This window comes from Aphelocoma coerulescens, chromosome 6, assembly GCF_041296385.1.
Source record: "Aphelocoma coerulescens isolate FSJ_1873_10779 chromosome 6, UR_Acoe_1.0, whole genome shotgun sequence".
Lineage (NCBI taxonomy): Eukaryota > Metazoa > Chordata > Aves > Passeriformes > Corvidae > Aphelocoma > Aphelocoma coerulescens.
The window spans coordinates 15,761,702-15,780,393 of record NC_091020.1 but is presented as its reverse complement, the minus strand read 5'-3'; the positions used below and the strand labels follow the sequence as shown (position 1 = coordinate 15,780,393).

Below are 18,692 nucleotides of genomic sequence, written 5' to 3'. Positions count from 1 at the left end.
ATAAGGGATGTGTAGATACTACGTCTTCAAGAAAAAAGCCCCCTCATTTTCTTGGTATTGGATTGTGGGGAGGGTAGTTGTTACCTTGTGTTGTGCTGCAGTGTGTCCAAAAATTGTTTAGGCCATGTAGAGTTCAAGCTGAAGAAACAGGATCTTGTGAAAACTAAGTAGGAAACAAAGCAACAAAAACCCCTAACCACAAAGCTCGAAGGGCAAACCCACTAAACTTTTTTGAGGGTGTATATTTTTACTCATGAATGTGTCTTCATGTTTTGAGACTTTGCCTGTTAAATGTTATATGGAGTCCATTTGTTCTTTACATGCCATTTCTATACCTTGGCCACAACTGCGAAGAGCAACAACTGGAAAGGTTAAATAACAGCTATGGCAGCAAGGTTTTATATTTAAATAGATTCAGGAAGTGCATTCTGTGTTGGTGCTTAAAATAAGGTTGAAAGTCCTTTTTGCTAGACAAGTAGTGCACCTTTTTAATTGAGGTATCATAGAAGCTGCTTGAAATCTTGTGTCTTGTCTGTGTGGTATGTAGTGCTGAGGATATGGATTGACTTGGAAGAGAAATGTCATTGGAGTTCAGGGCAGTTTTTTGAGATTAAAAATCTCCAGTGTAGGCTTTATTTTTTTGCATTCTTTAAAGATTTACTCTTTTCACTATACTGAATTATATGCAGATTGGTACAGCTGCAAGAAAATAAATCTTGAAGGCATGGTTCTTGTAAATAAAGTATTGCTCTTCATTTTCACCTGCTGACAGTCTTTTGTCTAATGGTGTATAGTCCAGAGTTACTGGGAATTACTCAATTTTTTGTGTTGTCTTGATCATACACATATCCATGCAAACTTGTGAGAAATATAAAGAATGTACTTCATGAGTGCAATGGAAATAATTAGAACAAAGCAGCCATACTCTGTCATGGGTCATGAGATACATTTAGGATCATGCTCCTGAGGCATTGCCACAAAGTTCAGGAGTCAAAGCAACACTGCAGTGCTGTGCATTAGGAGGGTGCATGAGTGTTGGTGAACCTACTGTGAACACAAGAGACAGAAACCTACCATAAAATTCCAGATCTTTAACTTTTTTTGCTCTTCCTTTCATTACTTTTAATTATCTGTGTGACTAATTGTGAGTGTAGTACTAACAGATTAAAAAAAAAATAAGAAGTAGGCTAGGCTGAATCTGTTTGAAGCAAATAAAATACTCAGGCCAATGTACTTCTGTGAAGTTCCTCTGAAAAGGAGCAGACCAGGGAGACACAGTTTTTGGCAAGTAGCAAAAATTTGCAAGGAAGCAGTGGTTCTGGAAGGCTGTACAGCATTAGAATTGGCAAGTGCTGTGCATACTGACACACTACATCTTCTGTCCAAAGCCAGTCAATCTTTTAAGCACCAGCTGATCAGGGATTTTCAGGGCTATCTTGTCTAGCTTGAGCAGGTCTGGCAGCTCTTAACACAAAGTAGTGTCTGGTTTAAAGACCTTCTGCTTTGTGATGCCTTTCTGAATAGCTTATTCAGCTGGAAAATACAGCGAACAAAGGAGCTGGAAATATTTTGTCAAGTTGGTGATCTCACAGTTCAGAGAGTCAGCTACCAATTATAAAGACTTCTATTGTGTAACACAAGAGCTAGTGTATAGAAAACTCCAGATCTTACTCTGTCTTTATTACCCTCTGCATAATTATTTTTTGCCTAAAGGATGGTGTGGATGTGGGGTGTACTCTCAGTCATTAACTACATTTTTTCTAATAGACTAAGTTGATAGCAAAAGGAGGGTAATTTTTTTTAGCTTTGAACTTGATTTCTGACTTGTGGGGATTAGAACGGAGGGAAACCTTCAGAGTTCAGTGATTTAAGTTTTTACAACTAAGTGCAGGAAAAGTATAGTATTGTTTCTATGGAGAGTAGGAAGAGGGTAAAGTGTGTGTCCCCATTTAATTTAGTAGAGATGTTGACTGGAAACAACTTACAATTTCTAAAGCATTAAGTTAACCCCAGTATATAGTGGTCTCAAAAGCAGACACAGCAACAAGAACCTGGTGAAAGAAGCTGTCATTAGTGCAAAGCATTTTTGTTGTTATTTCTCTGTTTGCTTTTATCTGGCCTTTACATTGAAATTTTGTTTCTTAAGTATGTCTTTTTTTCTCCTGCAGGTTGGAAAAGAGACTGTGCAGACAACAGAAGACCAGATCTTGAAAAGGGATATGCCACCCGCGTTTATCAAGTAAACTAATTTTATTGTAAATCTTGTATTGTGGGTACAGGAAATCTGTTCAATATCAGGAACAACCTCTGGCAGCAGGGATTTGTCGTGTTACATTCTGTACCTATGAGTACATATATATGGTATTTTTTCCTCTAAAAATAATAAATAAATCAGAGTAATAATGGTACTTAGGTGTGTTGCTCTAGGTGTGCCTAACAGTGTCAGAGACAATGTGGTGTCTCAATCTTTTTCTGTTCATTTGGCTGATGGAAAAATGTGAATTTGTCAGTATAGGCAGCCGATAGAGTTACTGCCTGGAAATCTAAGGCACGTGAAGAGCTGTGACTTACTGCAGACAGTGTAGTAGAGACAGTAAGTCCACTTACAGCAGGCATTCTTAATTCTGTGTCTTGGTGTAAAGGACAACTGACTTTCTCCTTCTGTTGTCTTAAGCCTTAAAAATGATACATCCCACCTTGCTGTGGAATTCTCAAGCTCCTTATTGCCACCTGACAGACTTCTATTGAAGTGACTTTCCTCTGCCGTCTACTGCCTATGGTAACCTCTTTGTTAGTGTTGTCCAGTGTATATGCAATTACTGAATATTTTACTGTTATTTCCAAACACCAAACAAGCAGACAGTAAAAACAAGAAAACATTGAGACAACTGGGAAAATAGTAAAAGGAGGAAGAGAGGTGATGTCTAAAATGAAAATTTATGGTAGGCAGTGAAGATGGATTTAGTTTATTGCATTGTAGGTTGACAAAATGAATAATTAAAATAATGCTTAGGACCGGGTGGTATTAGCATATGAGTTCAGGAATGAAATAGCTGAATTACTAGTGAAGTAGTCTGCCACTTGAGACCACCAGTATGTCAATCAAAGTGATGCTACAACCTGAGAAACTTTCTGGGGAACAGGACATGTAGAGGTCTGATGTCCTTTTGGGGCAAATGATTAGAAATTCTGTATTAGAAAAGAGAGACACCCCACCTATCTATGGTGTGCTTTGGGTGAATTGACCGTGTTTCTGTGGAGGGAAATTCTCCCTTCTAAATCTGTTGGTATTCTTAGAAATATCACAAACAGGGGGAAGGGTAGTCCATGTGATACAGTACACACTGATTTCTAAACTTGGCACAGTCTAGAGGCTTTTAAGAAAGTGAAGTAGCTGCAGGGTAATTAGAAAGATTTTTGTATAAAAAAAGAGAAAATTCAAAGTGGAAGAGTATATGGTTAACCATGACAATGGCAGGAAGAAATCAATAGGGCTGTGGAGCTCTTGATTGGGGGTGTGCTTTTCACCATGTTAATAAATGCTCTGGAGACAAGGATGACTTGTGAGGCAAAAGTATTTATGAATGACCCCATGTCTTATGCAGGCCAGAGAGGTTAATGGATGACTCTGGGAAATTACAGTACCTTATTAATTGAAGTGACTTGATGTTAACTGTGGATTAAATTATTTTTAAGTACCTGAAATTATGCACACTTGGGAGAGCAGCAGGTCTAATGTCAGATAGGATGACTGAACCGACCATTTCCAGTAGTGAGCAAGGTCTTGGAGCTGTTATGCATTGGTGAGAGCATCCTTACCTGGTCATAATGGTCAAAAAGTAAATAAAGTATTATTAGGTTTACCGTCACAGAATGAGAGATCAAAATGTCACGGTATGTTTTTCTTCCACAGCTTGAATACTGCATGTACTTGTAGTCACACAATTTTAGAAAGGCTGTAGTAGTGCTGGAAAAAGCACTTAGAAGGGCTTGGAGAACAAAAGCATGGAATTACTTCCGTATGAGGCAAAGCTGAGTAGACCAGAACTCCTTAGCATGGGAAAAGTGACAGAGGGGATTGAGGCCCTGACAATGTCTAAGGAGGTATGAGTTGCATGGAGAAGATGAAAACTTGTATTTTTTCCTGTGCAGAACTTGATAGGGGAATTACTTTAAGCTAGCAGTTTGTAAGCCAGCAGTAGGGAAGATTCTTTGTACAGCTAGTTGTGTACTGTTAAAACTCCTTATGTGGGTTTGGAGGTTAATAGCTAAGTACTTAGAGGAATCCATTGTGGGTTATCAAATAGACAAACTGCAGGAAGTCCCAAGAACTGAAAATAGTTGAAGGATGGGAGAGTGCCTAGAGGAAGTATGATAAATGCTTATCCTGTTCTTAACCTTCCTTAGGCTTTTACTTGCAGCTACTTTTGGAGACAGGATACTGAGCTAAATGGGCCTTTGATACAATCCACTACAGTATTTATATGCTGTGTTCCTGCTGTGTGATCTTGTGTGGTTGTAGAGGAGTTCGATTTTTTTGAGGGCAGTGTTTGTTTAATGCGATAAGATCAAAGCTTTTTTCTTGCTTCCTAATTAACTGTATGCAAACACGTAATTTTGATTGTGCTAATTTTCTAGGATGTGGGGAATTTTTAGTTAATTTCCAGCTTCTTGTTCACCTAGACAAGTAAGGGATTAAGGAGAGAGATTTTTTTAAATTGCTGTACTGTATTCAGCCTTTGATCAAAATGTAGCAAAGTGTGCAAGACTTCAATAATTAAATTACTGTAGAAATGTGATACAAGCACTGCTGAATAGTACCACTTTATGCTGGGTGCAAGAACTTTTTCTGCAGCAATTCATATCTGCGTGAGCAATGATATAAATAAAAAGGGAACCAAAGCTATCTGTTGTAGTAATGATGCCCACTTCACATAGTACTTACTATCCTAGATGCAGTAACATGAGCTAGGAATGTTCAATGGCTTTTATAAATGATAACATGTTTCATTTGTAGGTTTTTTGTTAATCTCGAGTTTATATCAAAATGAATTAGTACATGTTAACAGTTTCTTGTTAACATGGGGAGTATATTGTCACGGGTATCTTGGTTATGGGGACAAGCGATAGTCACAGGTGAGCTGCAAAGGGAGCCTTACCTTTTACTGCTGTAAAGGACAGAATTTAGATGCAAGAATTGAAACAGATGAAGGTCTTTTTTTGGTTTTGTTTTCCTGAGAAGGAGTTTTTGTTTCTAAAGCATTAATTCAGGAACTGGCATTCATTTTTAAGGGAGTGCTCCAGCAGAATTTGTACTGGCACATGGACGATGGGTAAGAAGCAGTACACATGTACTAGCACTGCATTCCCTGTTTGTCTTTCCACCATTCAAAAGGATCACCAGTCTTGGAGGATGGAGAAAAGATCTGTTTATTCTTTTGAAAGACTTGATATTGGCATTGAGGGTTTATAAGGAATATATATTATGGTAATCTGTAAAGCTTTTCAGTAGGAGGGTGATGGTGCAGCAAAATAACTTGTTGGCTGCTGAAAAGCTAGCATGCATCCCTTCACTTGCTACTGACATAAACCACATTGGAACTGTTGACTTAGAGTTAAAAAATGCTGAGTTCTTTATCTTAATTGTCTTAATCACCAGGGAGTATGAGTAATGCATATAATTTACATCAGATGTTTTGCAATATGTTCCTTTTACTTGTTAAGCTTCTCTTGTAAAGAAGGGAAGAACTGCAGTCTCTAGGCAAAGAATGGCGTTACACTATTTGTTTACACTGAGAATAAAAATTTATGTTTAACTTGCATGCACAAGCTCATGTAACAAATCAAGCAATAATGCTGTTCTGTGTTAACATTTTTTGGTAGCCAAGCTGTAGCTGCATTGCTGGTACCTGTATTAACAAATCATTGTTAATGTAAAATATTTACTTTTTACTTTATGTTTCTGAACTGCAAGTAATCTAAACTGTAGTGGTTAAACTGGAAAACAAACTCTGGGAAAAGCAGAGGACAATCCTTAAACCTAAAACCTAAAATGATAGTTTAGCATAAGCTAATTTTTTTTTCCTCATGTTTTGTAAGGAATACATTTAACAGTGACGAAGTGATTGACTACCTAAAGTAGTATGGTTAGGAATACTGTGACCAGTGTCTTCCCCACAAAGAATCTGGCTGATGTTAAGATAGCTTTATTGTAATAGTGCCTCAAAAATACATATACCTTTTTTTTTATAAAGATATGTTGTTGGTTTTTTTATGTTGCAATATAATACAGAAATTAGAAACTTCACCATAGCAATGAACTTCTGTTTGAAGCTTCTGAACGTGTTTGATTCCTGTGATAGAACAAGTGGTTCATTGCATTTTTAGGGGTTTTTGGTTGTTTGTGTTGTTGTTTTGGTTGGGTTTTTTTAATGGAAGTAAATTAATACCTTATTTTCCTAATCTTTTGCTTCCTAGCATGTGTGCTTTGCAGGGGATGAAGTGTGTCTGATTTTCAGACACCACTGTGCTTTCCTTGTGCACAGCTTATACTCCTAAAGTATTTTAAGTGCATTGGGAAGTTTATACAAAATAGGTGTTATACTAGTGAAATTCAAATTTACCTTTAAGAGGTTCAACCATAAAAAACTATAAAAGAAAACTTTGAATCTTTAGAAACACTATTTTCATTAATTATGGTGACTTCTGGTGTAATACACATTTATGTTAATTCTTTTCTTAACAAATGAAAAAGCCAGCCTTGAGATAATTATTAGTATTAAACAGATAACCATGAAATTAAACTGTAGGAAATTAAGTATTTCTGAGCCTATAGTTCTGAGCTGCTGAATAGGTGATTTGTTTAATCCCTTTCTTGGCAGAGTTGAAAAGAATAAATGTGAGAAGCAAGCATGGAAATCTAATTTAGTGAAGTCAGTTGACTTTGATAATACAACTAAGTGCATTGCATAGTAATGAGCAGACCATTTCCACTTTCTGCCTTGAAGTCCTTCTGCATTTCTTGCTCAGTTATGAGTTCCCACCATCTGATACGCTGAGCAGATGTCTCAGAAAAAGAGCAGGTTATGATAATGCAGCTGGTCCAATTTGATCTACTCTAGGGAGCTATTAGCTGAAAACTTTACTTTCTGGACAAAAGTGTTGTCCTGTAATGGGTGTCTTATTTCTACTGGTTAAATTGAGATGTAACCTTAAAGTTCTAATATTTGTGTTAGCAAAGAATATGGAGGGGAAAAATGGGTTAACTGTAGCTTTCCAAAAGTACTTAACTAAAAGTATGATAAGAGAGGGTATCCAAGTGTTCAGTAGAAAATGGGCTATGTGACAAGCGTGCAGAAATGATGGTAACATTGTTGTAATAAAAGTGTTCAATGTTTGTTGGATCCTCATGTTATTGAATGAGCACCTGGCACTCACGAGCACAGAGCCTGTGTATTACGCTACACTTAAAGGAAATGGGAGACACTGGAGGAAAGTCACAGTGTAGTCAGTAACTATAGTCATGAGTAGCATAGCTAACATGAAAAGGAAGTCTGAATTTTGTATTTTGCAAAGTTGTCACAAGGTAATTTAAAGAGAACAAAACCAAAACATTTACAGTCTTCCAGTTTTTGATATTTTAAAATTGTTAAATGGTTTGATGGAACCTAATTTCAGAGCTCATTTTCTTATTGGAAGTACCTTTTGTGTTACTGTAGTTACATACTGTAATATCTTGCTAAACCTTTCTGCTTTTATATCTGGCATTGCAAGCTGCATTTGAACATTGTACCTTACCACTACATTTTGTGGTTATTTTAAATGCTCTTTCTAAGAGTGTTAATATTCTGAAGACCTGGACTACAGTTTCAAAGAGCAGGGCAGGGTGTCTTGGTTTTTTTAAAACTGTGTTATTTTGTCTTAATGTGTAGCTGTCATTTAATATTTATTAATGGCGACTGCTACTTGAATAACAATGCCTATACAAGGCTGATAAAAGTTAACAGTTACTTTGATTGTGAAGTCCTAAAAGAATAATTGTTTTGTTCCCTGTCCTTGAAGCCTGTTAAGGTATTTTGCTGGGTTGGGAGCTCTCCTTAGTGACACTGTACTGTGTGCTCTATAAGGGGTACATTAAACATGGGAAGATTGTGTGACCTGTGAAAAACTGGGTTGTATGGTTGCTGGTGACTTTCTTGTTAGAATAAATACAATAAATACTCCTGCCTTTTAAACTTAAAGGTGTAGAATGATCAGTTTGCTTGCGATGCTTCAGGTGGTAAAGTTAAAAATAAATCCAACATTTTCTCAAGTCCACTGTCATTCTGACAGAAGCTAATCAGCAAGTGTTGTCTGCTGGCTTTCCACAGAGTGGAGAACGCCTGCACCAAACTTGTTCGGGCAGCCCAGATGCTGCAGGCAGATCCTTATTCAGTGCCAGCTCGTGACTATCTCATTGATGGATCAAGAGGAATCCTTTCTGGAACATCAGACTTGCTCCTGACATTCGATGAAGCGGAGGTAGGAATCCCAGCATGACTGACATAGGTGCCTGCACAACAGTTATAAGTTAAAACGTCCCCCTAAATAGATGAGCCGAACCAAACTGTTGAATAGATTAATAAGGGTTTGACCATTTTAGCTTGATTGGAAGCATATTTTGCATTTCTTTCTGTCAGAAGGAGCTTAGACTTGTTGCTCTGTTTTGTTAGCAGCATTTTTGCATGATATAATGTTTAGGTGTTGCCTGTGATTATTGCTCAAAAAGGCCAGATCTCATCAACTGTCTGATATCTTCCTGATGCTTTTCTGTATTTCCTTCACCACACCCATTACTGATCCTTATATTTCCTATATCCCTTCACTGAAAAGCCCCTAGGCCACTTTCTAAGTGTTTGTCTGGCTCATTAGCTCAGGTAATTTAATTGGCCTTGGGGCATGAGAGGTAATACAAATTTGGACTAGCTGGCTGGTCAGGCAGAAGATGTATTCTGATAAATCTAGCAGTTGCTACGTTTTGGCTTCTGCACAAGCCAAAAACTGACTCAGAAGTGCTTTTTCTCCATCCTCATATGTACAAAAAACCCCCATAGTTGCAAGGAAGCTTAAATGTCTTATATTTGAAAATTTTTTTTTGTTACGAATCATAGTTTTGATGCTCTTTCTGGGCATGTGGAGTCTTGCTCATTTCTAGATAAGAAATATCGTGCTACAATGAAGAGATAAAGCTCATGCTGTTAGAAACGCTGATGTTAATCCTAATTTTGCAACAATCTGTTAACCTATGGAATTGTGTTGTTCTTCTTGTTGTTGTGAGTGGTCTAACATTGTATTCTTGTCTAATTTAATCAGCTCATGGCACTGTTAGCATGTTCCTCTGAAAGGAGGAGAATGCCATGAGATTTCTCTGTGGCAGTTCTGATTCTCATTATTTTAAATGTTTTTTAATAGAAGTGTTACAGGACTTTCAAGGAAGTTAATAGCTTCTAATCTCTGTTTCTAGTGTTTAGGAAATGAATTGACTTTTGTGAAGTTAATGCTTTGTGGAACTCACCTGACAACTCCTTGCTAGCCAAAAGAAAGACATTAGTCAGGAATGATTGACTTTTCACAAGTACTTAAGTTGGCATGTGTCTGTCCTGTGTTTCAATATAAACTAACATTGGGACCAACTGAAATGAGTTTCTGAGGAAGCTTTGATCTGTTCCAGGTCCTGAGGACTACATGTGGTTGCTACATATTAAATATTAATTAACTTGCTCTTGGATAAGAATTTTATGTAGTGATGTCAGAAGTTACGTGGTTCAGGAGGTTAGAAGATGTACTGACAGAATTATTTTGGAATCAAATGTGAACTGAAAAAGTTTAGCTGAGGCAGAGGTCCAGAGGTAGATAAAGTACAGCCTTCACAGATTTTTCTGGAAAGTTTGAGGTGTTGGATCTGTCTTCTCTGCTGGAATGCTGAGTAATGCTTTATCCATATGTAAAGCTGTATGGTGAATGATACTTCCTCTGAAAGCTTGAAGTCTGCTTTTTAGGTAGTTTTGCTTTGTGATTTAAGTTAAATATTTTAATTGATGAAATTGCAATAAAAACTTCAAGCATGACAGCATACATAGATGAAGTTCTTTCTAACCTATTTTCTCAATGCTATCCTTCATTTACCTTTCAACATGAAAACACTGGAAGTAGGATTTTGCATTTCTGAGTAGTGGAAAGCTGATTAAATATTGGCTTGTCATTACGGAACTTGACTCATGGCATTTTGGGTAATTTACACAGTATCTCAGCCTTTTGTGATTGCCCATTTGTCATGTTAGCAAATGCTGTAACTAAACGGTTCTAATAACAGGTTTGCATTTCTAATTCAAGCGTAACTTAGCTTTACCTAAGGAATAATGGCATGTTCCTCTTTCAGGTCCGTAAAATCATCCGTGTCTGCAAAGGAATATTGGAATATCTCACTGTGGCAGAAGTGGTAGAGACAATGGAGGATTTGGTGACTTACACGAAGAATTTAGGGCCAGGTTTGGTTTACTCCAGTCTTTCATAAGTATACTAAGTGTAGTCTTTTCCATTACTTTGTTTTCCCTCCAACACCTTCCTCACCCAAGTTCTGAATGTTGGGACAATGGTAAAGCAGTTGCTTTGGAAGTTTCTATTGGAAAGACTGACTCTTTGTGTTTCAGAGTCTCTTCTAAGAAGGCAGATGATGTTGGTAAATTATATGTGCTACATGGATGATATGTACTATACTTTTCCTATACTCTGAAGGAAGTAAGTATGCATTAGTAAGGGTAAAACAAAAAAAAAAGAAAAAGCTGTGTAGCTAAGCACTCACAGATATAAAATCCATTAAGCTGATAAAATGTCTGTACTGGCTGAGATAGATAGCCCAGTAGGAATTTCTTGGAATAGTGTAATCTATATGTCATATATTAACATCTTAATGAGGTTGCAGAAATAGCTGTCTTGAAGTATAATACAAAAGCCCAGATGTTACAGCAATTCTTTGTTCGCTTTTTGATGCTCCTTCACTACTCATTTACTTCACTGTGTTAACTCACACTTTCAGTGGTGGAAGTGATTGGTAAGTGAGGAACTGCTGTCTCTATCTCTTTATTGCTGTAGAGGAAACCTACCTCTAATCTGCGTCATCTGCTATTTCAAATGCTTTAGCTTCAGCATGGAGTAGTTAACAAAAAGTTAACACCAAGTATTTAACAAAAGCATTCTGTAAAATTGAGATGTGGTGGTGGCAGGAAGTGTAGGAAGATGCTGGAATTAAAATTACACTGAACTAAAGAACGCTTATATAAAAACCTCGTGAATCTAGTTAGTACTTTATGTTTATAAATACATGTGTAATGTGGCTAGGTGATGAATGAAATGAGCAAGAGCTATCATGGCACAGAGCATGTTTCTAGATTATCCTGGTTTTATGTAACACGTGTATACTTGACCTTGTTTCTAGATGTGGAAAAACTTTAAAGTTCCATATGGAGGTAAAGTGTTCTCTAAACGTTTATTTCCCATCAGAAGTTACCTTCAAGTTTTTGTCTCATTTTGAACAGGAAAAACATAAACCAAAAAAGGCAATCTTCTCTTTTCCTGAAACTTTTTCTTCAACTTGGTATATACACTTTCAGTTTCTCTGTGGCTATTGTCTTACATGTCTTTAAAATGGAAACTTCCCCTAACTTCAGTTTGCTCTGCTTGGCTCAGTTACCAGCATTTGGGTCTTTTCACTGAACCTCGCAGGCATAATTTGCTGTTACACGTGTATGACAGAAGTCTTGGGCAAGTGTCTTTATTTCTTAGAGTGAGATGTAGGCTTGCTACCTTTATTGCAAATAATCTTCTCTAAATTCACGGTATTCTGAATAAATAGTGAACCTTGTGCTTCTGGAATGCTGTAGAAGCTCTGTCTTTGCCTGAGCTGGCTGCTGCTCAACATTTGCAGCCCATGCCCACAAAATGCCTGTAGTCCTTGTTCCCTGTAGTTCTATTAATGGGCATCTGAACTCGACCATTCATGTCAGTACTATATAAATAATAGGAGTATGAGCAGGTACACTTAAAATCAAGGAAGTGCTTACAGGTTTTGTGTTGGAAGCAGAGAGGGGAACATGATTACCTATTAAGGCTTTTGTCATTTAAAAGGAAATGTGGTTCTGCACAGCTTTCCTCTCTGTGCTGTCAGTGTGAGGATCCTACTACTTTTCAGTGATATCACAAAAGCAGTGTTAAGATGCCTAAGATACTAACCAGCAGAAAGGTAATTCAGGCGAATAATATACAGCTTCCTTCCAGTTTTGTATCCTGTAGGAGGAGGAGTGGGACCACAGCAGCACCAATTTAAATAATCTCAAGTTTTTATGAAGCTGTGTCTGAAGTTTTCATGTGCACTGTGTGGTAAACCTCACAAGTCTTAGCTACAGAAAATAGATCTGCTCTAGAATAAATTTAATTCTTTTCAGGCTTCTAGGGTACTGAAATATTTCTGTCAAACATGAAGTATAAATAAATACAGTTCCTGATCTCTGGTAGAATCTCAAAGCAAACAAACAAAATCCTGATGTTTCCTTTTTCTGTCCTTCACTTACGGCATGGATCAAATCTTAAGAGAAAAGATGACATGCTCCCCCCCCATCCTAAATCAGCTTCCAGTGTTCATTAAATGACTTCATGTCCTAAAAGAGTAATTTCAAGTATTGTCCTATTTTATTGATAGGATTTTAAATCAAGAATTTTAAGTAGTCCATTCTACTTTACATAGTGGCTAGGTTTTGAATAGATGACTTCTCTGAAGTATCTGGAATGTGTTTAAAGTAACAGCTGCTAGCTAATAAAAAATTTTTAAACTTCAATATAGTTTTCATCAATCATTATGCCTTATTCTTGTTTAGAAATCTCAAGTGTTTCAATGTTCAATTACTTTAATCCTTAGGAATGACAAAGATGGCCAAAATGATTGATGAGAGACAACAGGAATTAACTCACCAGGAACATAGGGTTATGCTGGTAAACTCCATGAATACAGTGAAGGAGCTATTGCCTGTACTTATTTCAGGTATTTTTTGCTTTGCTTTTTAATACCATTCTGAATTACTGTTTTGAGCTGGAGTTCTGATGTCTTACGTTTATTAAAAATAACCTCGACATCTGTAATCAGTTGCAAGTAACTGTGCTTCCTGTATTAAAACTACAATCTCTTTGAGATAAAATGGTCCATGCAAAAAAAAATGTTGCATATAAATACAGTAGAAGGTCAACTCAACCACTGATTGGTTCTTGCATGTACCATTTTCTAATCTCTGGTATTTTCACAGCTATGAAGATTTTTGTAACCACAAAAAATTCTAAAAGCCAGGGAATAGAAGAGGCCTTGAAAAATCGCAATTTCACAGTAGAGAAAATGAGTGCTGAGATAAATGAAATAATTCGTGTATTGCAACTCACTTCCTGGGATGAAGATGCCTGGGCGAGCAAGGTATTTTCACATCTACCTTCGTATATAGAAGTCTAATTTTTGTCTGCTGTGTTTTACCCTTATAAACTTGTGCTTTTGAGACCATGGAAATATGTATTTGTGCATCAGTTTTGCAACACTATGTAATTGCATCATATAATCTCTTCAAGGTCAAATATCTTCAGAGATAAAGATATTGATGTATCTTTCAAAATGAGCTTTCTCTCAATGAGCAAAGTTAAACTAGTGTGTCATTTGAAGGGGGTTCAGTGGTTTACTGCATCTCAGTGGTCAAACAGAAGACAGATTTGTTCACGCTTTAGTTTTGGCATCATTTGGAAGTCCTGGAATTCCACTCAGAGAAGGATTTTTTGCCTATGTATAACTACCCTACCAAATCATTTTTGACAGAGGAAAGTTAGGTATAAAAATTATTGTTCTGTACATTCAACTGGTCTTGTAGCTAGGCATTCCTAAGTGAGATTGAGATTTTCCTTCTAGATCCTGCTAGAAAAGATAGGCTACTGTTGTATTCTTTGTGCAGAAGGCTTGGAATTGAGAAATTTTAGTCAATTTTGGGGGATTCCTCTTTGAACAACTGCTCCTTTTCCCCCAGCTCATTTTTATTCCGGACATATGAGAGTAAATTTCAGGTGTTCATCTTGTCTCAAAGAAATCTGTTAGATTGAGCAGGCGTTCTGGGTGAGTGTGATGCCTGTGAAGCTGGCATATGGACAGGGTCAGTTCCTTACAACTCAGTGTTCAGCTGTGTGAGTGACTGCAACCACTTACCTGGAGCTAAGTGCTGCTCTGAAGTGATGCTGAAGCTAGTGAAATGTCTAGAAGACTAAAGCAGGTCTGACAGGATCATAAAAGTGTTGTGGGCTTACAAATAAATGCAGCTGCCTAACTGAAATTCCTGACAAGTTTTTTTTTTTTTGAGTACTTGGAAGTAAATTGCTGAAGGTATTTTTTTAAAGGGTTAAGGCTATGAGCAACAAATAACAAAAAATTTATTGAGACCTGAAGCCAGACTAGTTAGCAAACAGTCTTGCAGGAAATCTAACATTGATATAACCAAGACATAAAATCACTTTGGACTATGTTGTTTGGCACTTGACCCTTAGTTTGCCTCTTGAGTTATTTTGTCACTATCACTTCCTTATTATGACTACTGTATGCATCTTTGTTTTTGTTGTCCTGTTTCTTACCCTTTTATCACCTTTAGAAGGTAAGCTTTCTTCCACACCCTCCACCTGTACCTTGTATTAAACCCCAAAAAAGCATGTCTGTGGGATTTTGTGCTGTGTGCAGACTGTGTGCTGTGCAACTTCTTCGTGTTCCAGCTGTGACACTGGCATATCTACTTACATATATACACACAAAGTTTTAAAAGGATCCTAACAGCTCTGTCTAGCTGTGTGTGAATTGGCTGTCACTAAGAATGGTAATTGCAAGCTGATCTGCATTAAGACTCTTTCTGAATCTGATTAGAGTTAGGGCAAGATTTTACAGCACATTCTTGCTGAATGCTTTTGTGTTAATTTGTTACGAGTCTCTGTAGTGACAAATAAAGGGTCCAGTCAGGCAGGAATGAGCTTTCTGCATGGCCAGAAAGCTTTATTAAGTCAGGAATTTTGTCTGTTCCTTAGTGTTTTACCCACAGCCTGCCTTCGGTTTAGATGGCTTGTGTTCTTTAGGTCTAGGCCTAAAACTGCAGTCTTGTATGGTTGCTTTTTCAATTCAGTTTTATTTTTGGATTTAAGCTTTCCTGTATTTTATGAAATAGGAGTACAATTTTATTTCGCACAACAAATTTGGAAATTTTTGTGGTAAAGAAAAATGTCTCTTGCAAACAGTTGGCAATTTAGCTTCAGGAAATTCTTAATCATCTTGCTAGTGAGGCAGATTAATAAAGGATTTAATTAAGAAAATAGTTGGTATTGGAAAATGTTGGTCGTTATGCTTAACGCATAAATATGTTGTGTGGATTATTATAATCAAAGTATCATTCTGTTCTGAACTAAAAACTTTTTAGTTGCATTTTGTTTTTGAATTAAGGTATGCTGCTGATTTGGAACTGTAGCACTGGGCATTAATCAAACAGTGATGACAAAGCATTTGAATTGAAAAATGCAGTGGGATGAAGAAGCAGAAACTAGTTTGCTAGTGGCCACCTTTTACAGACCTTACCCTGTATTTGCACACATACCTAACAATTGATTTATTTTTTTGCCGGGAGGGAGATGAAAGAACTATTGAGTTGTAGTTGAGGTCACTGTTGCATGCATGTTGTGCCTGGTGGTCTAAGGAAAGATTTTCCCCATGCTTTTCTGGAATAAAGTAAGATGTTTGGGGATGCCCAGCCTTGAATTTTTATCTGTGTAGTACATGCTATTGCTGATGTTGGATTTTATTTTATGTTTATTACTCTATCTTGAGTTATTTATACCTTGAACTATCACAATCTGTCTAGAGATAGTGGAGAATGAACAAGGTATGGAGCCGGAGTTGTAGGAGTTGTAGGTAAACTATTTTGTTGGTCTTTCTAGACTCTGGAATGCACATTATTATTACTGGATTGCAATAATCTCTGCTTACACTGGATTTTAAAAATAGTATGGTGCTTTAGAATTGAAATGCTATTTTTGGCCAGAATCTTGGGGGGAAAAAAATGTATCCTTTTCTTTAATTCATAGCTTTGAACCTTTCTTCTTTGAATTTTTCATTTTAAAGAGGAATTTAATTTTCTCTTGTATATTATTAGTGCTTATTTTTAAATAAATTTGAAGTAATACTCAATGCAGACATCTTCCATGGAATTGGAGGGAGCTAACAGCTGTAAAAAGCTGAGGAATATCTAATATCTTGCAGGATTGAACCCTGAATGGTGACTAAGCTATCTATCCTGCCAGAACACTGGCTTTGCCTATTTCTTCCAACATTGCCTTCTTTGGTCATGAAATGCAGATATCCTTAGACTAGACCACTTTATTGAGTCAGAGGTTGTGTTCTACATCCAGCAAGGAATTGTGTAGGATTTATTTTGCTCTTTTGCATAGCAGAGCCAATACCACCTGCTCCCTGAAAAAGCTCAAAATTCTTGGTAGTGGCAGAAATGATGCATAAAAGTGTCTTAAATAATATTTGCTTTAGGAATTGATTTGGAAAAAATCCAACTTGCTCTTTTCCCTTCAGACAGTGTTGCCCGAGTTGTTTAACTTGGTTAACTGAAATTGTTTATCTCTTCTGAAAATGTAGTAGTGCTGATTTTTTGTTAATGAAATTCCTTTTGCCAACAGGGAAACTGTTGGCAGTGAAAGGAGGGAAGGAATCAATTTTTGCTGATTAAACTATATAACATTTTTTTGCAGGATAGCTGTAGGATTTTTAAAAAAAAGTTTCATGCTTGCAACTGATATTCTGTTGGCAAATCCCAACGAGTTACATTTTAAACGTATTTAACTGTTTAGGGAGGAATAAGGTATTTAAACAGCTACAGAAATCAGGACTGTCAAGACACTTTGAAGCAGTGAGACCTTGAGCAAGTTGCTGTGTTTTCTTAGATTGACTGTTTCTGCTTTTGTCTTCCTTCTTAACAACCTGAATTGCTGGATAAGTCCAGACATTTCAGTATGGCTACACCTTTGTTGGTGGCCAAGTATCTGACACGAGACACAGCTCTGGCAGAAACAAAAGTGCTGTACCAGCAAACCTAGTTAAGGATGCATTCTAGTTTTCTATTGCATTACTCAGCTCATTGCAGTGAAAACTCCTCATCAGGCTGAAGCTGAGAGGGATTCCTTGGGTTGTGAAGATGGGAAATTGGTGCTTTAAGAGCAGTAGTATTGAAACACTTCAATTGCTATGCTAGGATTTCACCAGGCTTTTTTAAACAGGAGAAGGGGACGGTGTTTTGCCAACTTGAATGCAGATATGGGACACACGGTAGCAGGACTTACCCTGCAGAACAATCCAGTTATGTAACTTCAGATGGATCCTGTTGCTGCTTGGGTAGTGCTGGCAGTTACAAATTCATGAATGCAAAAGCTGGAACACCCGTGATCTTGTCCTCAGATGTTAGACTTTAGATTCAGAGGCTTCTATATAATTCTGCTGAAACTGCAACCCTGCGGGCAGCTGAGACAACACAAAAGCCTGTGAGAGTAAAAAGGGAGGGACAAAGACAGTTTTCCCAACACTCTTTTCTCCACCCACACCTATCATCTCATTGACACAATAAGAAACATCTGTTGCCTTTTAAAAAATTCATTTAGTTGTTTCAAATTATTTCTGGGTAGACAGGCCTGAATTAGACCATTCATTTCAAACTAAAGTGGCTTCAGCCTGATATAAACAACAGAAAACAGTAACACCTACTTTGATAGGTAGTAAGACTTAGATATACATTTGAAAAATTCCATTAATACTTACTTGTCTCTTATCATACATTAAACACACAATTCTCAAGCTATTGAGAAGATGACTTTTAAAATAATGAGCCCATCTCCCACCCCTAGCTGCATGTCCTATGTTTTGGACGTTTTTTTAAACAGCTCCTGACTAAGATCTGAGATGCAGTTTCTAGATTTGAGATTTAGTCAGCCAGGTGAAAATAATTCTGCTTTTGGTACTCTCTCTCAGGCTGGGATTCAAGAACCTTTAAAAATATTCAACAGTGACGCATGGCATTTTATAAAATTGATTGCTGAATTGTATTCTAGCACCTTATGAATAGCTGACAGACCAACATGCCTGAATAAAAATACCAGAATATTTAGTGTTGTATCTTTGAGACTAAACATGCAGAATGAGCAACTCCACAAAAATGTGGGATTTCTTTAGTGTTGTCAGGACAGCACATGCTATAGCAGATACTGATCACTGATAGTAGTAAGCTCCTATTCAAAAGGTTGAATGTGGGCGGTCTGATTCAGATGACAGCGTGAGAGCCAGGCTTGTTTTTATCATCTATATACCAATCATGGGATGTTAGATGCATTTCAAATAATTTCCATGATAAAAAGCTATTTTGGCTTTTCCACAACTTTTTATGTAGGTACTTGTTACTGTTTTCACTGTCCTGCCGTTTATGTAAGGTGGAAAACTTGTGGCCTCTAGTGGAGAGATGGCACATGAACAATGAACAGTGTGCAGAGAAATCAGAATTGGGAGGTTGTTTCTCCTGCAGCCAGAGGTGTTGGATAGTAGTGGCATACTA

The 18,692-nt window shown here is 37.1% G+C and overlaps 1 protein-coding gene across 3 annotated transcripts in view; it reads left to right on the top strand.

Annotated features, from left to right (window-relative positions):
• VCL (vinculin) overlaps positions 1 to 18,692 on the top strand; it is a 60,355-nt gene that overhangs the window by 20,239 nt on the left and 21,424 nt on the right. For all 3 annotated transcript variants that reach the window (XM_069019335.1, XM_069019337.1, XM_069019336.1), the window contains exons 2-6: positions 2,169 to 2,239; positions 8,370 to 8,520; positions 10,418 to 10,526; positions 12,950 to 13,072; positions 13,332 to 13,492. In XM_069019335.1, the coding sequence (XP_068875436.1) occupies positions 2,169 to 2,239; positions 8,370 to 8,520; positions 10,418 to 10,526; positions 12,950 to 13,072; positions 13,332 to 13,492 (615 nt within the window). The remainder of the gene's footprint in view (positions 1 to 2,168; positions 2,240 to 8,369; positions 8,521 to 10,417; positions 10,527 to 12,949; positions 13,073 to 13,331; positions 13,493 to 18,692) is intronic.